Source organism: Magallana gigas, chromosome 4 (assembly GCF_963853765.1).
Source record: "Magallana gigas chromosome 4, xbMagGiga1.1, whole genome shotgun sequence".
In the NCBI taxonomy this organism is placed as follows: domain Eukaryota; kingdom Metazoa; phylum Mollusca; class Bivalvia; order Ostreida; family Ostreidae; genus Magallana; species Magallana gigas.
In genome coordinates, this window is record NC_088856.1 from 13,939,463 (window position 1) to 13,963,606 (window position 24,144).

The 24,144-nt window shown below is 32.0% G+C and overlaps 1 protein-coding gene across 3 annotated transcripts in view; it reads left to right on the forward strand.

The window, feature by feature from the left end:
- LOC117686334 (uncharacterized) overlaps nucleotides 1-20,220 on the forward strand; it is a 22,803-nt gene extending 2,583 nt beyond the window's left edge. The window contains exons 3-12 of one of the 3 annotated variants that reach the window (XM_066081390.1): nucleotides 3,835-4,018; nucleotides 6,791-6,901; nucleotides 7,870-7,936; nucleotides 8,059-8,204; nucleotides 9,554-9,787; nucleotides 10,981-11,613; nucleotides 11,692-11,789; nucleotides 11,950-13,128; nucleotides 13,260-13,287; nucleotides 16,941-20,220. In XM_066081390.1, coding sequence (XP_065937462.1) covers nucleotides 3,835-4,018; nucleotides 6,791-6,901; nucleotides 7,870-7,936; nucleotides 8,059-8,204; nucleotides 9,554-9,787; nucleotides 10,981-11,613; nucleotides 11,692-11,789; nucleotides 11,950-13,128; nucleotides 13,260-13,287; nucleotides 16,941-18,214 — 3,954 coding nt within the window. In that variant the 3' untranslated portion in view covers nucleotides 18,215-20,220. Of the gene's footprint in view, nucleotides 1-3,834; nucleotides 4,019-6,790; nucleotides 6,902-7,869; nucleotides 7,937-8,058; nucleotides 8,205-9,553; nucleotides 9,788-10,980; nucleotides 11,614-11,691; nucleotides 11,790-11,949; nucleotides 13,129-13,259; nucleotides 13,289-16,940 lie in introns of those variants that run through there. The other 2 variants (XM_066081392.1, XM_066081391.1) reach the window with 2 other exon arrangements.
- The last annotated feature ends 3,924 nt before the right edge of the window (nucleotides 20,221-24,144 follow it).

Below are 24,144 nucleotides of genomic sequence, written 5' to 3' on the forward strand. Positions count from 1 at the left end.
CACCATATCTCAAAATTTTGATCATTGACCTCATATAAATTTTATGCTAGCAGAGAAAGGTCAATATACATAGTTTAATACTATAAATGTTTAGTATTATCATCATTCAGTTTTTTGTTATATTGAATCAAAAATGGGTAGTAATTTGAAAGCTGATAGAGGAAATTCGGACTAGAATATCTATAAAAATTGTGAATGAAAACTTCATACTTGGTATCCATTTAATGTCACTACCACTCATAAACTGTATTTCGTTTGTTAAAGAGTTAAGCAATTTGTATTATTTTCAGAATTAAGAAAATCTCAATCATAGTGTAAAATGTTTATGGATTTTTCTTAAATTTTCAAAAAATATTCAATGGCCATTGACTCAAAAAGTAGGTCATTGACCTACTTTTTTGAAAGTGAAGAATAATGCTACCATGTAAGGTCAATAATATATAAATAGTGCCTGTTTGGGAGGGTAACAGTTGAAATTGACACCCCGAGAAAACCATTGTCAACCGACGCGAAGCGGAGGTTGACAATGGTTTTCGAGGGGTGTCAATTTCAACTGTTATCCTCCCAAACAGGCACTATTTATTTTGTTATACTGAATGTCTTTTTTAAAATTTTTAAGAAAATTTTACTGCTTTTATATAGGAATAACGTGAATTCTACAGCGAACCGTACGCGCATAATTTTCGCGCATGTAATATTTTTTAATGTTACCCGTTGCCAAGTGCGTTGCTAACGCTGAGGGTAATAGTAAATATTATTAACTGCGTCTTAACCAATCAGATTTCAGTATTTAACATGAAAGTATAACAACACACAATAGTTGGTTTTTCATTATCATAAGTGGAATTTTTTTTCATTCTGAGTAAACGTCATTCTTAAGGAGGTTTTGGGGTAAAAAAATGTTCTCCAAAATTCACTAAATTTGCAGAAATGTTTCATATAATCTTAATTTACATTTTGATGTGAAAGACCACATCACAATCATCGTTAGTTTTATCATTTATTGCATCTGAAAAAATTGAGCATTATGTAAAAAAAAAAAATATGAAAAATATATGAAATATTAATAAAGGCAAAAAACATACCAATAACATCACAAAAAATTAACACATTAACAAAATCTTAACATTATTTGTTATAAAGAAAAATATCACAATTTTACTAAATATATATTTGTCACACAAATGCAAAAAAAAAAAGTAGCCACAAGATTCTTTCCAAATTTTAACATGATAATAACCAATACATGTGTAATAAAGATTGAGCATTAAAAAAGATTTTCGATGGTGAAATTAAAAACAAAAGAAAGAAATAAAATATTTGAACAAAATGTTTGGAGTTTTACAAGTTGCCTCCCTTAGTTAAAAAGGTGCTGAAAAGCAGCTAAAATGATTTTTTGGCGTCTTGTATCCATTGGTTACCATCAATTGACTTTTTAAATAATGCTTCAATACCATCATATACATTTTTTTAAAAAGACAATTTCAGTACAATGTAAGAGTTATAAAACCTTAAAGTGAAAATCTTTTTTGTGTAGAGATAAAAAAGCGTTAATATGGCAGCCATCCCACAGCCTCATTAAATATACAATTAGCATTGAAAGAATTTAAATGTCTATTTAAATGTGTGTCAGCCTATATATTGAAAGGTAATATGTTTTATGCTAGGTATAAACTGTATAATGATAAATTTCTCATCTACATCTTCATTTGAAATATTTATACTTGTATCTGCTCAGTATTTTATCTACTGTTTCTCAAGAAATCCGACTGTTTTCCCTAAAGAATAAAATGCGTTCATTTGGGAATGATGCGGGATATAACGGATATATACGTAGCGACATTGCAGAATGTATTTTTTTTGCAATGATTGCTACCTGCACTTCATAACCCGCATGGAGCATCAATGATATCATTTTATAGTTTATATCCACAATGTTCGTTTAAAAAGTTAATAAAATTAATATTTATCTTAAATATGCGTAAAAAGTATATTTAACTAAATTATGTTTAATGCACTCGCTATTCCCAAGGTTCATTGGTCCAATGGTCTATTAATCCGAAAACCAAAACAAGTTCAAAGCTGTTTAAAGTATCCGGTACTGTGTAATTGTTGCATCCCTCATACGTTTGCTAAGTTTCCAAACGCAGTCAGATATTACTAAAATGGAGCTGGACATTTTAAATCTTGGACATTTTAAGTCTCAAAACCAATTAACTAGCTGGAAAGGGTATTCTCTAAATCTTATGATATAATATGCATTTCTGTCTTTCTAAATATCAGTAGGAAAAGCAAATAGGCTTTTATGGATGATGTGAAATAGTTTTGATATCGTTATAAAGAGGTTATTTTGTTTAAACGAGATTAATATCTCTCTGCGCACTTTTTGTATAACGATGACTTTGTACGGCAAAAACATAAAATTCTAATGATAAAACAAAATCATTAAAATTTCTTTTATAAGATTTTTAAAAATTCTAAACGTCATTTTCCATAAGTCAGTAATCCTTAACTGAGGAAATGTTAGTAATGGGTTATTCTGTAATTATAAATATTTTCTTAATTTTGGGTAAAATATATCAAGTAGGTTATACAACAGTTTGCTTTTAGATATTTAGAAAAGATTTATTTTTACTTCTTGCATTATGATCTCACACAATGCAGCATTTTAGTTATTGAGAAGAAGATTTTTCAATAATTTTACAATATACTTCTATCTTAAACTTTGAACCTCTCCTTGCGCAATATTATTAGCTGGTAGGGAGGGGGAGGTTGTGAAATGTTTATAGACAGAAAGACGGACGACACTCAACAGGTGATCAAAAAAGCTCACTTAAACTTTAAGTTTAGGTGAGCTAAAAAGGGTCTTATGCTAAATTTTAACGGTTAATCCCTGCTATTAACATTGCCTAGTTCCTAATATGTCAAACTTTTTTATACTGACTTTTGAAATATGTATCCGGTCTTAATTTATCGATATCAGACAAGTCTTACTGTGTAGATGAAAAGGCAAGTATAACTGACACCAACAAAATGGCCAATTACAGAGAAAAATAACAGTGAAAAGTAAAACAGTGAAAAATAATATCTGGATGAGCTATGCATAACAGTAACAAAGTACCTTTGCCTGACTCATTGATATTGCTGATGATGAATGGCTATTTACCTCAAACATCTGAAATTTCAATTTAGGGCGCTTTTGTTTAGCTTCTCTAAGAAGAATGCTCAATTAACGAAGTTGTATTATTTTACATGACCAGCAAATGCTCTTAAGCTTGATATTAAAGATATAAACCGGTAAGGAATATAGCATGATCATATCTCAACTTACCAAATGAGCCTATGTAAGTGTAGCACCCTTTCCATAACGAAAATAATATAAATAAGGAATAAGGAATCATTCTTTGAGTATTATGAGTTGATAATTTCCGTCGAGGCGTGATCAAATCCAATAAAGCCCGAACGGCTTTATGATAGATTTGATCACGCCACGACCGAAATTATCACCTCAGAATATTCAAAGAATGATTCCTTATTACTTATATTTATATAATTTTAAGCCATTGTCCGATTAAATATTTAAATATAAATAAGCAAACCCCGCTGGCGCCTCAATTTGGCGTCATTTGTATTATGAGTTATATAGTACAAAATCGATACGTAGTGTTATCACAGGCAAAGACACTGGAAAATGTAAATAAAGTGAAACGGTTGCTACCGTGTGATGTAGGATATTAAAAGGGAAAAATACATGTTGTGGAGAGCTACACAATCCCAGCATAAGGTATTTCCTATCAATAAGATGTACTAACTTTGTGATTTTCTTTTAAACAGATTTATTCCTACCGATTTAAAGTATACCCAGTGGACAGATGCCCTATGAATTCAACTGAATTTGAAGCAGCTGCAAGAAGAAGAAACTGTACCGGAAACTCACGATATTTGTGTGCTCCCGATAAACACCTGACAAATCTCATAGAATTCTGCACGGACGTCGCAAAATCTCTTTACGGAAAAGGTTCTAGATTTTTTTAAAATATCTATTCAACCAGAATCTCATTTTCTAAATAAGAGATGATGAATATTCATTATAAAAGAAATACAAGAAAAATGAGTATATGTGTCTGTTACCGAATGACTTGGAATACCTTATACACTTTAAGAATTAACAAAGTTATATTAACAAAACGAATATAGTAAGCAAACAATTAGAAAAACATGGATCGTAAATTGAAAAAAGAACATGATCCCTAAAATGCTTCTAATACGCTTTATTCTCTGCAAGTTTCCTTTAAATGATAAAATATGCAACATATCCATGTGTATAGAAAAGTAAAAGAAAAATATAGTAAAAAAAAATTAATAGCAAATAATAAACAGAAACCACGAAAAAGGTTCCAATACGCTTTTTTCTATAAAATACCTTTGACTGAAAAATTACGTAACACATCCTTTATAGATTAATAGAAAAAAATAATAAAATCGGACTCTTGAATAGCAAATCTTAACAATCATGATAATGAAGTATTCTTCAAATACAGACCACATACTCGCCAACATTTGCTAGCTTCTATCCTTTGCACGGATACATTATCTTTTATTTCACAAATTTCAAACGATTATGCTTTGTAAATAACAAACTACTCTTTGTTTAATGATGATTAGATGCGACACAAAATCATAGTACAAACACAGGAACACAAAGCGTTTCTATTTTCGTGGGAAACGGTACTTATAATATACGTTGTTGCTCAACCTTCTACTCCAATATATTTATTTGAATCCTCGTATCGATCGGAACGAAATCTTTAATCACTTACATGTAAGTGTTATTTCTAGAGCAAAGATGACGTACCAATTTTGATGCAATTTTATGTATATAACTAAAACAACATTATTCTAAAGAGTTTCCTGTGAGATTTAAAAATTTTTAACAGTTAAATAATGATTAAAATCATGTTCTGCTTTACATGCGCAAGAATGTTAATAGGAAGTACACTTCGCCTGTTTATAGACTTCTTGCTTTTCCGAAATCAAGAAAATGGTGCGATATATATCCTATTTATCATGCTTATTGCATGAAATGCTCTTGCATTACCAACGCGTATCGTTTATCAGTAAAAAACGCGTACTAAACCACCAGCGTAAATAAATACTTTTTCATTCTGCAATAGCAAAATACAACTGTCATAATAAAAATAATAAAAATCAAAAAAGAAAAAAAATGCCCAGGTGGATTATTTCGATTTTAAGCATTGAATGTCGTACTATAAATGAAATTGAAGTTTTATTAGCTTACCTGAGACAGAGATTTATCTACTGTGATGTTGTTAATTTTGTATTTACCAAGTGGCAGTAAATACAATATTTACAACATGACAACGTAAATTTTGTATTTACTGTCAGCCATTAAATTCAAAATTTACAACATTACATTACATGTACGTTAAGTGTGTGCGTTAACACTCACAGGGGGGTTAAATAAATGTATTCAAACCAATAGCAGTTAATTGGGGAAGTTGTAAATGATATTGCTTTTTTTTCTAACACATCTTTTTAATTGATCAAACAAATTGGAAACGATAACCCTCGACGAACGAGTAATTCTTTTAAAATTTTGGAATGTTGATATTCTGAATAGACACAATTTTTTTTAATAATGTACTTTTCATAGTATTATATACATAGTTTGCCCTAGAGTTTTCGGAATAGATTCGTGTGTCAAATAAGTTTCTCGATAAAATTACTAGGTATTCCTAAATATTTTGGGTTTTTTCTTTATGATGTCAACACGATACTTTTGTATCAGTTTCGACTTAGTAGTAGATACCTAACGTATGTTAAGACGTTAGACTCGAAACTGTCATGAATTCAAAAATCATTTTGTCGCCGTATTATTTTATATTGTTTTATGTTTTGTTGGATTTTCATTACTGATACTCTGATCGTCATTTTTCTCCGATACTAATACATGTTACCATAATTTTCTGAGTAAAAAGTAAAGTGCACAAGTGAATGAAGTGCCTGAATTACATTGGAGCATGAATGATACTTAACTAGGGGTTCAGATCCTCAAGCTGGATCAATATGGCCATATAGTGAAATATATTAAATATTTGAAAATCTTCCCAAATATATATATATTTGAGACAAGTTAACTGCATGGTTATTAAAATGAGAAAAATTAACTGCATGATTATAATGTTGCTGGCGCCCATTACCAAAAAAGGGATTTTATGTACCTTTGGTCTGGCTCAGGCCCAAGGGCGGGACAAATATGGCTATGTACATGTAGTTAGATGTATTTATTTTAGAAATTATTTTTCTCTGCTTCCACAGCAGGGGCAAATAAACTGAATGCATGGTTCTGATGTCCATAAAGCCGTTTACCTAAATTGCGAAAAAATATGACCACTAGTTACTGGGTCAGGGTTCAGGCTCTTCCGAAGGGCCAACGTTTATATTAATTTTTTCTGCAATTTCACAGTCAAGGGAGTTAAACTAAATGTATTGTTATCTCTCTTTAAATTGTGACAATCACTGCCCATGGGGCAGAGGATGAACTAACAAAATTCACTGCCCATGGGGCAGAGGATGAACTAATAAAAACGTCGGTGACAGCCAGAGGAGTCTCGGATTATGCTTTAGACTCCGAAGCTTGAATAATCATGATACTTCCTGACAGGTCCATCTAGGTTATATTTTACTTAAGCAATGTTGCCAGTTGGCTTTTTTCAATATAGATAGTAAGTGACCCCATAAAAACGGCAATACTTTCACTTTTTGACAGATAACTGTGTAAGACTAGAGGGTACTGGCGACCTCAACCATTATAATTGTTTAGAGAGATTCATCACTGGTTGTCCAAATACGTCATACACTGATGATAATATATATGAAAGTAAGTATGAATTTAATCATTGAATTATTGTTTGCAATTCGTTTCCATTTTGTGGCTTAGAAACATTTGAGCGTAATAAACGTAAGAAATATTTATTTCAATTTATAGAAGATAGAAAGTTTTTAACAAAGTATAAAACATCAAGAAGATTGCTTTTCAACAATTTGATTAATTTGTAAATGAAATAATCACTACAAAGGTATCTAAAGAAACAAGCATTCTGAAAGTATTGCATATTAAGCAATACACATACATTTCTAATACATGTACCGGCGGCCCCAAAGTCCTGTGGTCTCATCAACATTAGTTGAAAACCAATTTTCGTGGATTTCGTTATTCAGTTGATCCACGAAATTAAGTGTTCATTGAAGTGCAATTTCTTATAACATTTTGTATTGATAAGGCCACGAATTTACGTATCCTTGAAACTGTGGTTTTCACTTTATCCACGAAAATTGATACCCTTGAATATTAATGAAATCTAAGAGATTTTTTTTATGAACCAAAAAGATTTTGAGGAAAGTCAAATTCTAAGGAAAGTCTAACGAACGAAAGTTAATCTTGATCTGTAATGTATCATTATGATGCTACACAGGAAGACCTATCCATAACGAAATAAAGTTTGGAAAAAGAAGTTGGGACATCATGACTGACAGATATAGACAGACAGAATGACAGCAATACAGTACAGTACCAGTAGTGTATTGTACTGTACTGTACTCCGTTATCATTGACGTATGAAGCTATATTACCTGTGGCAGCTTAATGTGGACCACATCCAATCTGATCATTAACATTGCATTGTTCTACTGTTACAAAATTCTAGATTAAGCATTAAAAGTTTGTTTTCAAAGAATTCTGTTTCATAAATTTGTTGTATGGATAATAAATAGAACTTTTGATATTAAAACGTCGAAGAGTGCATCCGTTAATACTGTGTATTTTACTTGGTCTATGCTGACAAACAGATCCTGCATGTCTGGATATCAATAAAGACCTCCATTGCTTTGTGGCCGAAAAAGGTTGTAAAGAAAGGTAAAACTACATGTATTGTGGAACAAAGAATGACAATTAGCAATGAATTAAAAAAATGAATTATGTAACATTCAAAAACATTTTCCTATAACAAAACGGTATTACTATAATAACTATTCAAGGCAAGAGATGACGGGGAATGACGGGATACTTGAAAATACAACAGGATTGCTTCCAATATTTCCAATAGTCATATGTTTAGCTGTGTTGGTCGCAATTGTAGCTGCTGCTTCTTTATTTACCTACATCATTTACAGAAGAAGAAAAGGTAAATTAAAATTAGATTAGCATTTAATTAAGATATAGTGTGATGGTTTGTGCTTTCAAACTTATTATATTTTTCTCTTCTGTATCAAAATCTTTAGTTATTTAACTTTGTCTATGTTTTCTTATAATGATGGCCCGCATAAATATGTAGAAGCGAAAATGAATCCATCTGTCTGTCAGTTCGTCCTTCCGTACGTCTTTCCGTCAACACTTTTTTGACACGATTACTCAAGCTGTTATTAACATACATGTAACAACCCGGAGATTGTAAGTTATTTCAACTATGTATACTATTTAACAAGGAAGAAAGTAATTACAAATGTACATCTACGTCCCCATGCACAGATTCCGAAACTTTTATAGAAAGGTCCATCCAATGCTCTTGTTTGCCAGATCGAAGGGATGGTGGGGAGGTTATTTTTTTATAAGGTTAAAGCTTCGAGGGGCCAGGGGTTATATACTACCCCCCCCCCCCCCCGATTCACACATTTTTTTTTATATAAATGTAGAATTTGTCAATTACCTGCTGAAAGAACATGAACGTAAATTATTTTGTATAACAGTCACACGATACCTATGCATCAAACGATTGGGACCTAATCATTAGTTTTTAGCGTCTCGTACATAAGTTACTTTCTTATGAATCCCTTTGTTGGGGTTCTCTCTGACATTTTTTCTGTGTTTAAGTTGTCTTTGTTTGTTTTTTATTTATATTAAACAATTTACACTAATGCAGAAACATTTAAATTTTAGAACAAACTGCATGCATATTTACACACATTCCATAGAAAGAGATAATTTACGCTTCAAACATAATAAGGGAAACTTAGCAAAATAAAATATTTATAATTGTACGAAAAGTTCATGGTTTTTTTTAAAACTGTGATTTAAAGGATGCGGATGACGAGTGAGCAACACTTTGTTTTATCAATAATTCATACTAGTATTAAATATTTGGCTATGTTTTTCGACAACAAATTCTACATCTTAACGCATCTGCACTAATATTACGATTTTTAATAATTGCATGTCTAATGTCATATGATTTAATTTAAAACCAAATTTAGCATTTAAAATCATTAATGCTTTAATACAAAATCAATTACAGCTAAAGGATTCGTTGTTAGATTTTTTTCGGAATGTCTTTGTGATAAACTAATTAAGACATATTTTAAAGAGTCAAAATGTTATATTTAAAACGTTTATAAAACAGTATATTATCCAAAATTGCATTCTGAAAATAAAATTTACAGAAATATTTTGATTCTTTTAAAGGTATTGCATGCTATGAAGTATGTTGTTAATCTTTACCTGAATCATTTCATGGCAAAGCTAAGTAATTTTTTGTAGAAAAAGCCGAAAAGATCGATAGCAATCAACTTGACACATTCCTTAGGGAAGGACATTTGACCGTTTGCCATGCAAGATGCATAATAGTTGGCTGTGCAGGAGCAGGAAAAACTACTCTTCTCAAGAGATTGCAGGGCATGTCATATAGAGACGTCAGAGAAAAAACTGAAACAAAACTTGTGGATGTTTACGTTAACAGTTTTGAAGTGTTGGAAAAGGAAAACACAATTCAAAGTAAAATTCATCCTGCCTAAACGACCATTATAAATTTTAGCAAAGAATGTCTATCGTAATATATCATACATACACGTTTTGATAACATAGGACCAGTTGGCGGCTAATAGTCTTAGTGTTTCCATCTTTTATTGCTTAGTTCATATGTTCAAATGGAATTGTAAAATGCCATTATATCAAATACCAAAATTGTTTTATTGAAGTTAAATTAAGGATTAGATATTGTGTGTAATGCAAGTTTTATTAATATTTAGATTTTATTGTATAAAATGTCGAATATATTAAACCATAAGTAATACAAGGTGATATACAAACATGTTTGAGACCTTCATATACATGTAAGGCCTGCCCAGTTCTTTAAGAACATAGCGTTTTTTCAGTTACCAAGTTATTAATTTAGGAATCATAACATTTAAATATAAATAATAATCTAAAGGGTTTTCTTTTTGTAATTACACACCTAATCGAATCATTAATCAACCAGCTTTATATAACATTAAAAGCACAAAACGTATGAAATTAAGTTAAACGTTTATAAAAATGGAGGTGTATTTTTCTATATACGGAAGAACATATTATTTAAATATGCAACATAATGATCGAAAACGTTAAATAAGGTAGTTTTACTCACTTTGTATGATTCATCGATAATGATATAATATTATAGACTTACATGCAAGTGCAGTTATGTAGCATCAGCGAACAGGAGGAGGGATCCCCCCTTTCCCATCTTTTCTTGAAACAATGAGTTTTTCTTAATTTATGGAATAAAAAATTGAATTTCAACGAAACTGTCTCACCATTTTTTGAAATCATGTTAATAATTACGGAAAAAGATTATAAAATTTTTTGAGGTAGGTTTGCTTTTCCCTTTTCCTACACACACACTTTTAATTACGATGTTTCGTGGCTTGAGTGATTTCCACAAAATAGAACCGATGTATTTTTAAAGCTTTATGTAACAACAGCTATGAGGATTATAGTTCCTCATTTTCAGATCATTTCATGTTTTTCTTGAAGTCAGCCACCTACTGGTACTTTGTCTATCTGTATATGAATGCTTAATATTTTTAAAATAAATAACTTATGCAAACACATTTTATCTGATACAAATTATGTTGATGAATACCAGAAAGAATATAACCATTAATAGTATGTGGATTAAATGATTGTATAAAATCATTTATTTGTAGATGTTGATAATGACAAAGAACAAGAATTACCAACAATTTGCTTTTACCAAGATGATATAAAAAGTAAAACTACGGGCATAAAGTCAGTTAAAAAGGAAAGAGAAAGTAAAGCTGAGTTAAAGGATGACTGTATTGTTCTTGGGCAATATGTACATCCCAAAGAAGTAGTACCTCTATTAGCATCCTCTGACAAAATGGCATCTGTGAAAGATGTAGGTGATGACATAGACAAATCGCAGCCAAACCATTTACAAACACAAATGTATGACTTTGAGGAATATAAGAAAAGCAAAGGTGATAGTAAAGTCAGCAATGAAATATCAGAGAATATCATAAGAAACCCAAAGAAAGATACAATGTCTAAAATAATGGATGCAGTAAACCACGTGTCAGAAAAATCCCACAGGCGTTCGAAAATAACATTTTTTGACTTTGCAGGACAAACCATGTATTATGCATTCCATCAGGTTTATCTCTGTCCAAAAACATTCTGTATTTTGGTCGTTGATATGTCAAAAAGTCCTGATGATAAACCTGGTGATTGTTTTGAAAAGACAGAACAGATGAAAACAGATGAAGAAACGGAAACTGCTGAGAAGGGTGTAACGCGGTTTGATTCTTGGACTTTAAAAGGTAAATTGAAATCTAAAATGTTTTTTAATCTTAAGTTAAAGGCAATAGAAATCTAATTTGTGTTTCAATTTAATGTAGATTACTACAAGTTTTGGTTGAAATCAATTGACAGCTTCAGTGGTGTTGATACACCCGTTATCATTGTTGGGACGCATGCTGAAAAAAAATCTAGTGCAGTAAGTAAACATCAAAAGATGATGACATGATAAAGAAAATGCACGACTGAGTTCAAAATTGTAAATACTGATAAAGGATTATAACACTGTATAAGTATTTGTTACAGTAGTTTAAAATGTTCAGATATCTGGCTATTATTGAATATCTAAATCATTATAGGAATGCAGAACGTTCTTTGAACAGTTTTACAAATTATTTGAAAGACGAGAAGACCTAAAAAGGCATCTTAACATTGAACAAAGAGCTTTTGCAATTAGATTTCCAAAACAAGGATCGTCGCTTGAGGATTTAAAAGGCATCAAAAAATGCATAGCTCACCTTGTCTACACGCTTCCTTACTTGAAGGAAACCATTCGACCAACGTGGGCAATATTTGAACATATTCTTCAAAAAGACAAATGTTTAAAAATTATTTCAATTGCAGAAATATCAACATACAATGAAATGTTACCCAACGAGCTTCAGGTGGATGAAGAAGAGATTTTCAAAATGTTGATTTTTTTAAATAGAGTTGGGTCTTTGCTGTACATTGATGAAGAAGGGTTCAAAGACACAGTCATTCTTGATGTGCAATGGTTTCTCGACGCCTTTAAAAGTATTCTCACATATTCCACCGATGTGGCTAAAGCAGACAAAAATCAGAAACGTTTTCGTGAGACTGGTGAATTGACTGATGAAGAACTAGACTCTATTTGGGAAAAATTACCCGATCATGGCAGCAAATATTTTGAGTATAAAAAAAAATTAATATCATTTATGGAAAAACTAGGACTATTAGCAGTCTGTAACTCGGAAGAAGAAAATGCATTGAAGACTTGGTATTATTTTCCCAGTATGAACAAACGACAATTTGACGAGGAACTAAAAAATATCAAAGGGTTTAATTCATCATCAATCCTTTGTTTTCAATTTGATGAACAAGGCCAACTTCCAATTTTTCTTTTTTATGAACTTGTTGTAAAATGCGTAAAATTACCGGGTTGGAGCATTTTGACAGTTAACAAAACTAGAAGTATTTATGAAAAATTTGCATGTTTTTCTTATCGGGAACACATTGTGGTTGTATGCATTTGCAATTTTCAAATACAGGTTCAGGTGTTTATCCCAAAGTATGAGCTTAATCAAATCGTTTGCCAAGAAGTTCAAACGGCACTCGAAGGGAAAATGAAAGAATTCAGAAAATATTCATATAGAGTTGGGTACAAATGCCACAATGGGGTACTGAATGATGAAGAGAATGTTTCATTTATAGCGCTCGAAGAATTCCCTATACAAACGCATCTTTGTGCGGACTGTAACGTTGGACAGAAACACTTTATAGACAACAACTTAAGCTGGGTATTAAATAGTATTTAATATTAATATATATTTAATTTTCTTACGTATTCATGCAAAACAGATTTTTTTTTCAAGTATAAAGATGTACTCTTTGTAAACGTCTTTACTAAAATATTGGCTCTTTTTCCTAGATGCAGGCATACGGAATAGCTATTTCGGGTAAGAGTTTTGATTTTTTTAGCTTATATTTATAACATTATTTCTTTGCGTAAGCAATGCTTCGATTAAATGATAGTACGTATTACGTTACAAAAAATCTGTGGTCTAGAAGTAAAAACCTTAATGACCTACAGAAAGCGGAGGTCAACGATCAGTTTAAGACAAGTATTTATAACACTGTGCCGGATAATGTCAGTGCCAAGGTGACATTTTGAACCTACTTAAGATACAGTTTTTGAAAAATCTATATGTACGTTATGAAAGACCATTGTCTAGAGAGTATAAAAACACTTTTGTTTTTAGTAAGTTTTACATGTAAGATATTTACCTTTAAAAATTAACATTCCACAGGAAAATGATTCCCAAAGTAGAGATCATTTTTATGATTCTCCTATTGGAAATATTGACATTCCTATAGGATTTTCTGATAATCCTATAAGAATTATATTTCTTATAGGATAATGTTATTTCCTGTAGGAATTTGATTCAGGCAGGTAGTTTTTATTTTGGAAATTAAGATGTCCTATCGGATTTTATCAAATCCTATCAGAATTTTTTTTTCCTGTAGGAATTTTTTGTTTGGAAAGGTAATTATCTCACCAGACTGGCGGAATGCAACAAAGGTGGTTGTAAACTCTTTAATCAGTGGTATATCACATGACATACTTGAAATTTTCGATATTTGCAGCTTAGACAGGTGCAATGATGCCACCTTGGCACTGGCATAATTATCCGGCAAATTGTCGTGGGTGGCTTATTCGGCTGAATCCGAGTAAGTCGAGTTCTAGCTTTGTCTGTTCTGTAGTGTGACTCGGTGCATTATCCGGGTGGTAAGTTATGTTTTCTTTATTTGCAAACTTAGAGTAATAGGCGGCATTAACAGATTGCCCAGCAGGAACAGCGCATTATCTAAAATCATGCCATGTCTGTCCATAAACATGATAAACATATTCTTACCGACAGATTTTGATACTTTTGCCTTTTTTGGTGGTGGTGTTCCCGGTGTTTTCAAAACACTTGACTCTCGCTTTTCCTCTGGGTTATAGTAATGGACCAAGTTTCGTCTGTAGTTATGATGAGATCCATCCAAGAACTTTTCCCGGCCTGATCCAACACGGCGAAGGAATTCCCGGGAACACAAAACTCTTCGTTCCTCTTCTTCTTTTTTTAAAAGTCGAGGAACCCAGCTTGCGCATACCCTTTGCATCCTTAAATTCTCAGATAGATTGCGATGAATGGATGATTTGCTGATCCCCAATATTTCTTCGATCTTCCGCACTGTCCGACGTCGGTCATCACGAATAGTTTCATTTATTATTTTCACTACATTGTCGTCGATTTCCTTCGGTCGGTGTCTCTTTTCATGCTTAGTTTCTTCATATCCATCCGTGTATCTCTTATGCCATTTAAATACTAGAGTCTGTTCCAAGATATTTATGCAGCTCATTTGGACGATTTTTGGACGAATAAAAATACACAAAAAAAAAATGAAGTGCAATTGAAATAGTTGAAAGGGATAATTTCCAAGATAGTTTCATTGACAGATTATCATCTTTCACTCGGAAAAATTTACAGGAACGAAAAAAAGTTTCCTTACGGAGATTTTTAATGGGGAATGTTTACATCTTTACTCCATTCGGAATACACACCGAACACATCGCGGATTTTTACAATGTTATCATCCAGGCTTACTGCAATGCAAAACCCCCGTAGTCATAACATTTTTTAGCATTGTACTGAAACCTGATAAGCTAACAGGGGCGTTTCGACTGAGAAATCTTTTCTTACTTTTCTATGAACATCGTTTGAACCCTGAGGTATTTATAAATATCATGCAATTAAACAAAATGTAGATTCAGGATATCTTTGGACAGAGTATAGGAAACATTTCTGTGAGCTCCTGTTAGTTTAAACTTCTTGTTGGTTTCCAATGGTGTCATTGGAGGCTCTTGACAACATTTTACACGGTTCGATGCGCCGCCTCTGACGCTGACGCCGACATTACGTCATACTGACGAAATTTTATGGGAAGTTTAACAAAGACTTCAAATTTAATCGATCATACTTTTTATAGGACTAATTTTGTCAGTTTGGCGTTACGCGTCTCCTAATATTTTTACATGAAAAATGCTCATTTAAAGTATTGAAAGTTAACCGATTGTGTTATATTTACATTTCCCAGTGTCCTTGTCTGCGATAACACTACGTATCGATTTTGTACTATAAAACCCATAAATTCAAATGACGTAAAATTGAGGCGCAAGCGGGGTTTGCTTATTTGTATTTAAATATTTAATTGTACAATGGCATAGATAATATAAATATAAGTAATAAGGAATCATTCTTTGAATATTTTGAGGTGTTAAATTCGGTTGGGGCGTGATCAAATTTATCAAAAAGTCCTTCAGACTTTATTGGTTTTGATCACGCCCGACCGAATTTATCACCTCATAATAGTCAAAGAATGATTCCATTTTCCTTAAATAATTGTCCTTTTAAAATGTGTATAAGTTCCATTTCTCTGTGACATTAATTTACGGAAAACGCCGGTTGTTTACGGTATTTTGGGACAACCCTCGTAATGGAAAATATAATTGTGCAAGTAAATAAGGAAAGGAAATTAAAAATCTGCACCAATTATTTTGTAAATGAAGTGCAAATCTGGTGGATGCAATTTATTTTCAATTTATCAAATCAGATGTAAATATAAGACGAAGTACTTTTCTGTAGTGACATAATTCTGTTTCCACTAATCAGATAATTACGTCATGGAGTCAGATTTCAGGTTGGTATTGACAGATCTTTTCGTCAGTTTGTTAGATCTTTAACTGTTTAATATATTTCGAATTTTCACTTATTCATATGTCAAAAAAATCAAAACAAAATAGCGGGCGTCCATATATTGTGCAATTCATGGTGGCCCAGTTCTGCTACTACTTGTCAGATAGTTATATTGACTTGTCAGCTAGATATGTATGAAAAATCATTGTATCATGTTTTTGTCATTAACACTATTACATAATCTCACTTTTTCGTTACGCTAGTCGCAGTTCTGCAGTGTATCATTTTACTGTGTTTAAAAATGTTATTATACACAAAACTCATGTATTTATAACTAAGTACTTATACTTCATAAAAGATATTATTGTCAATTGCAATAATATCTTTTCTAAAAAATCCATTTAAACGTGCTTTGGTATCTTAATTTGATCATTCACTTTGAGAGAGAGAGAGAGAGAGAGAGAGAGAGAGAGAGAGAGAGAGAGAGAGACTTCGATTTAAGATGTGGCCAATTTGATGCATTGCAAAAAACAATATCTTTACATTTACAAGGTCTTCTCATAAAACATAGTTACGTAGTGTGTGTCTTTTCAGTTACAAAAAATTACTTTTTGACGAATAAAAATTCAATAAAGTGCATTAAAATTTGAAGAGGGTTGAATAGTTGTGACCAATATTGGAATATATTAAAGTCCTGAAAAAGATCTGTTTATAAAAACATAGGAAACCAATTACATTCTAAAGCTAATATGATTGGATTTTTCTTTATAGCTTAAAATATCTCAACGAAAGTTTTAATATAGCTCTGACAGATGATTTGAAATCACCCAGTTTCCTTAGCCATTCATGGATTTTAATGATTTTTTTTGTAGACACAAAGCTGAATTTCACAGCATATGCAGAGGAAAATGACGAAGGATATACGTCATTAAAACGGATTATACAAGCCTGTGAGGAAGGAAACATAAAAAACTTCTCATATCATTTGAAAGAAATTGGACAAAGAAAAAATTTGTTGTGTAGAACAGATAAAGCCGGTTGGAATGCTCTTCATTTTGCAGCCAAGGGTGGTAATCTTGATATATTCCGTAAATTAACATTGGAAAAAGAGTTTTGTAAGAGAACACACGACCAAATGAATGTGTTGCATATCGCCTCGAAATTTGGTCGGTACAAAATTTGCGAATACATTTTAGAAAATGAAGATTTTGAAGAATTTTTGCATGCAAAATCCGTGCAAGGTAAAAACGCTTGTCATTACGCAGCAGAGGGTGGTTATGTTAACATCTTTCAGCTACTAGCTAAAAAGGGCGTCGAAGCAATCTCAAAAACTAATGATGGTCAAAATGTTTTTCACGTTGCTTGTATTCACAACAAACTGGACATGTGTCACTTTATATCAAATCATTATCATTATCTTATGTTTGAAGAGTGTACAGGCAAGTGGAACGCACTGTTGTATGCGGCTAAGAATGGAAATACCAGTATTTTGGAGTTTTTGCAGACAAAAGATATCAATTTTCGTCACACTTCCGAGAGTAATAGAAACGCACTTCACATCGCTTGCGATCATGGGCATTTAAGTGCATGCGAGAAAATTATTGAGGCCTGTCCGTCTTTGCTTGATACCGTTGACCATAAAGGGAGACACTCTGGTCACTTTGCTGTAAGAAGTGGTAATGTTGATGTTTTGAAATATCTTTATTCCCAGAGAGCTGATTTGAGAAAAGAAACAACGACTGGTATGAACATACTCCATATGGCTTGCTTACATAGCTACAGCAAAATGTGCACGTATATCTTAGAAAAATATCCCGACATGAATTCAAAGAAAACAGCTCGTGGATGGACAACTATGCATTTTGTTGCTGAAAAGGGAAATAGCAAGGGGAGTGAAATCAAAATATTTGAAATGCTTTTGAATGCAACATGCAAAGTGAATATATTTGCTCTCACCGATAATCACAATTCTGTTTTGACGCTCGCGGTTAACACCAATGATTATAAACTTGTTGAATATCTACTTAAATATCATTCTGAGCTATTAAAAATACAAGAAGCAACCCCGCTTTGGGCATTGAAAAACGAAAACCCTAATATGCTACATATTCTGGACAAATATGCTAAAGAGAGTGGCAGTAAATAATATATTTAATGTATATATTTACACCTGCAAATGTTTTCCCTTATATAACACTATTTGCGCAATCCGCTGTTATTCCTACATAACATTATTATGGGTCTCGATGTCAAAGTAGAGCATGAATAATCGTATCTGTATTTTGTTAAACGAAGTTGTTTTATTCATGTATTTTCTTAAAAAATATAACATTTATTGCGGGGGATGAATGATTCATGCGTAAGACAGGCCAGTAAACATAATAATGTTTATGGATCGACATCGCAATGAGATATTTTTGAAAATTACTATCAATCGCAATTTGTCAAAGGATTAATTCAGTTAAAATTTATTTCTGACTTTATTACTAGCCTCGAGCAAATCGCACACACAGATCTAGACCTTTCGTGTTTATATAGTCCATTCACAGATCAGGTGAACTCCTTGTGCTTCTCTGTCCGTTTTGTTCCGTAAAAAGAACTTAGAAGTTAAAATTGCTTTCCTCTATAATGTCGGAGGAAAATCGTTAAGCTCTTGAATCTAATTCTGCGATAGAGTTTCCCCTGAAAATGTCTAGGTAGACTCTAACTCAACTTTTAAACAGTTTTCCAACTGTTATCAACTGAAGTGGTACTATTCCGCCAAGCTTCAGCCGTTTTTTTTCAATTGCACAATTGAATTATCTTTTCTGTTTCACTTTATAATAATAAAAAAGTGTTGTCCTGTCAAAAGTAGTGTCATATTTATTTATCATGATAATCAAATACTTGCAACATTGTTGTACTATTTTTTTTTTGTAACGTTATCTTTCACAAAACAGAAAGTATGGAGCATTGTCATTGTCATAATTTGCAACAAATGTAAATATAAGAAATAAGGTATCATTTTTGGATGTATATCAGGATATAAATACAGGTTGGTCACGTGATCAAATCTTTCATTATTTCTTAATTAAAAAAATCAACTTTTTTTATTGATAATCAGTAAGCAAAATAATTTTAGTAGCGTAAATAATACATAGTTAATTTTTTTTAGATTTTAGATAATCGTGTGTAAAATAATCAAAATCGATGAAATATACAAAAAAAAAATATTGTTGTTACTTTAAGACCTGGAAGACCTTTGATGAGAAATTAAGTTCTGCTTTAATTTGTTAGCAGGTTTTGTTATATTGATGTTGGCTTCTTCGACTTGAACTAAAACTAGCATTATATTTAGCTGGCTGTAAAGATTAATTGATATATACGATCACTTTGGCTTTGTGCTTAGATCTTTTTTTCAATTTTAATACTAGTAATAAACCAATAATAACGTTGTTGCAATTGCCAGTTATTTTCATATCAGATGAAATTGTAAAAGAAGTACGCTGCAAAAATCCATTCATAGGTTATGTTAGACTTGTGCATCAGATATGTTCTATCGAGTTATTTCGATACTACACTATAGTTTTTCAATCTTTTTAATCTATTTATTATGTCACACTGTAGAGGAGTCTTAATATTCTGAAGACTGTGAATTAAAAAAAAATGAAAATCATGTATTTATTTTCTGAGTTACACAGAAGAATCATGTACTTGTATTTAGTTTGATATATGGTCTATTCTCTTTACTGTATACCAAAAGCTTATCAAAAGAGCGTGATTATTGTAAGTTAGTAATGATCAAAATACATATACATATATTATATACATATACATATTTATATGTATATATATAATACATATGTAGACATATATATAATACATATGTACCCAAGTACATATTTGAAACCAGACTGGTACATATACTGCACCAATGCGTAGTATTTAATAATGAGTTTTTAGTGTTTTGTTCTGTCCATTTAATCAAACTTTACCATATTTATTATTTTTTCTCTCTTTTTCATGAGTTTATGAAATGTGTATGCATTTGGATTCAAATAATTATTCAAGAACTGTATTTTTTAAAATTCTGTGTGGGTGTTAATTAATCCCTGATGATTCGTTCAATTTTTCTCTTAAATTATTTTAAACTACCTTGTATCAAATATTTATGAGACCCGTTGATTAAACAGTTTGTCTATCTGTTGTTTTTGTAGTTTCTTTTTTGCTTTGTTTTTAGTCGTTGACCACTTACGACGATATGACTTATAATTGCATATTATAGCTATTGATTTTTTTTTATCCTTTTTTTTAATGATTCCCTTAAACAAAACGTTTAATATGTTTTAAGGGCATGAAAGACTAAGTAAACATAATAATAGGGTGGACTATAAAGTACTGATACAATATTATTACTTTCGTTTATAATAATAAAACATTATAACATATTCTATTAGCAAATAGTCTCAAATTTTATCATCAACTTGAACATATTTAATGGATATCTCTGATACGGTACAGGCTTATCTTGGGATTTGTCCACGCCTTTTAGTGATACGGAATTTAGGATAGGCTCTATAATATACCCTACCAAAGTAGAAGGTTTGTGGCAACCAGACGTTTGCTGCAAATTTGTAGCAAACAGTTGCTGCAATTAAGCGGCAAGTTCAAAATTCGTATGCAAATTACCTTTTGACAAACTGTTTGCGGCAAAGTTGCGGAAGTCCAAAATTCGTATGCAAATTAACTTCTGGAAAACTGTTTGAAACAAATTTGCAGCAAGTTCAAAATTCGTATGCAGCTTCTGGCAAACTGTTTGTGGCACAAACTATTACTCATTCTACAAATTAAAGAAGAAAAATCCATGTAAAACAAGACTGGTAGAAATTCAATGAATGTTATTGTTTGGGAGAGGTAGGTGGATATAGTCTGTTGCAAAGTGACATCGAACTTCGTATAACTAACGAAAATCCAAAATTTTCTTAATACTTGCCCAAGTTATGCGTAGCGCGGATTAAATCGCCCTTTTTACCCGTAAACATTGATATGACAACCAATCAATATTTGAAATCGACACGCCCACTTTGATCATAACAAACACGTTTCCGTTACTTTTTATAAATATATTTAAAAATCTTTTACATGTTATAGATTTTAAAAATAAGCATAAAAAGTATGAAAAAATCATACTGCAACTTGACAAATAGTATTCAACTGATCGGTGATGATTTGTTTCTGCAGATCGATAAACTTGAATGCAGTTTGATCACACAAACACGGTCCTCATAAATCTAACTGTGATGTAATTTAAAAGCCCTTAGCTCATCTATGGTTATATCCAACAGTGCCATACACAATAACCTAAACAAACACACCTTTTACTTATGGACCAGTAAACAGGGGCTCACGTTATAGAAAAAACATTCTGTTATACTGAGCAGACATAGATTCAGATGATGAAATTTTTAACCCAAGGTACACATCATGTATTATTGATTTTAATCAACTCTCCTATGTATTTACTCTGGCAACCCAAAACTGAAACAGTGTTTGGACCTAAGCAAAAATCATCACCGCTCACAAGACTTAGTCCTTCAAAATAATCAATAAATTCGATGTAATGTATGCTGAAGTATTTTTTAAAGGAAACTTATTTATAAATACCTTGAAAATAGTCAGATTTTAAATAGTACGAATAACTTAGATATTTTTTGCAGTCGTATGTATTCCTACGCCAAAAGTCCACTGTAGTCTCGTTCAACCATCGGCTGTCTCCGTGAATCTCCGACAAGCAGAGAGTCAGTCTATATTTAGAGGTCGTGTCATTAAGCTATCACGCGACCTGGTGTTGTCAGAGAGTATCTCTTGCTTGTTGGAGATTAACGGAGACAGCCGAGCATCTGGTTGAACGAGACTATTGTTCATTATTGCTTGGATCCATACAATTTTTTAAATATTTCGATTACTGATACATAGTTTGATGCAATCAATTCTATTTTTAAACATTACACAACATGATTCATATGGTGTTTTCTCGAAATTCTTGTTGGAATATAATAGTCCGATAATTCATTTAACAAACAAAATGTCATAAATCAGATTACATAAAATACAGGGTTCAATTGACCTTTGATTTTCTTTTACGTATGATTTGGTCATAGTTTATTTATGTTCGTTCTTATTTGACCATGTTTCATCGATTACTCCTTTGAGAAGCTGATATATAATCCCTACTCAAGACACTGTATAAAAATATTAATATGACTCGTAAGCCATTATCCAATAAGGCTGATATTAGAGGCTACATAAAAGCAAATTCTAGACAAGGTGAAGACCGAAAAGAAATTTTCAAAGAACTGTGTGATGTGTATGGAAATACGCGTAATCAAGATAAGTTTATACGCAGGTCAGCAAAATAAAAATGGCCAAACAGACCTTAAAGGAAAAGCAACTTCCTGGAGCACGTGGCTCGTACGCCTACAACCCTTGCAAAAATAGCCGATATCATTACTAATGATGGCCGATTAACCATTAAATGAAAAATGAATATAACAAACTGTCAACCATCTCAAAAATGAATAGCAAATTAGAAGGCATTTCATCAGGGACAGTACCTACACATCTAAACAAAACATTTGGCCTCCGAAAGGTTGATGTAAGATGGATACCTCATATATTAACAGAAAAACACAAAAACGATTGCAGGTATAGAAAACATTTTAAAATCTGCACAAATTGCAATGAACAACGTTTATTAGAAATTCTTACAGGTGATGAAACATGAATTTATTATTTTGAACCTCAGAGGAATATTGATAACATGGTGTGGTTGACTAAAAAGGCAAAACGCTGCTAAAGTACAGTGTTATACGCAATTTTCTTTAATAGTGAAGTTCCTGTAGTTAATGTTGCTATTCCAAAAGGCCGATCAGTCACTGGACATGTATACAAAAATTATGTGCTGAACAAAGTTAAGAATTGAATTAAACATTACGAAAGGGAGAGACCAGAATCTGGAATTCGCAACATTCGACTTCTACATGACAACACCCCAGCACATAAATTCCAGATTATAATTATCATCTTCTTTTTTATTGCTCATCCTCCCTATTCACACGACTTGTCTCCTTTCGACTTTTTTCTTTTTCCTAAATTACAAAAGCAGATATACTTCAAGGAATGCTTTGCACATGAATAGCATTCTTTAAAAAATTAGAACCATTTTAACAAGAGCTTTGGACTTTGGGTAGTTGTGTCAAACAGCAATGTGACGTAGGCCTGTCTATTTCATTGCTGGCCACTCAGCCTGGCTTTGTGAAATCAACAAGATTTGTCTGGCTTTTGTGCTAAGACTACGCAACTTGTGTATATTTCACTAGAAATCAGCGTCATTTAAACTTGTTTTGATTCAAGAAATAGATAGTCACGTCCTATCGAAAGTCCAAGGTCTTTTTAAAATGGGTCTATATGAATGCATTAAAAGCTTGAAAAAAATCAGTTGATTTTATGTGTGCCAGTTAAAGGTAACCATTTAAAAATAACAAAAATATCTTAATGTGATGACATCATTTACTGACCCCCGCACACTTTTGTGGAAGCATCATTACATAGGATAGATTCAGGTTTTATTATATCATGATGCCAGGGGATAGAGTTGGGTCAAAGTTAAAGGTTGTGGGGTTGTGGAACTTTTTACAAAGGAAATGGCATAAGATCATCTTTTACAATCTTTTAACAAACCAATTGGCTAGAAAACTTACACATGTGTGGAAGAATCCCCATGTACATGTAGCTAGTGTAGATTAAAGTGCGTTCAAATCATATTCCCCGGGGTTTCTATTCAGAATCTATTTTACCATATTGTCCAGACAATTGTAAATGAACCATAAAGCTAATGTCATTACGGCTTAATGTTGCACATTGATCGATGGTTCGTTAGGGAAGGAGGATAATTTGTCTCTCTCTATCTCTTTCTCTCTCTTTCTCTCTCTCTTGCTTACGTTTCGCTTTCATTTTTAAATATGTATGTTTACGCATATGTAGAATAGCGTTTAAATGTATCTAAATTCAAATTAATGAATTCCTGTAGACTAAATC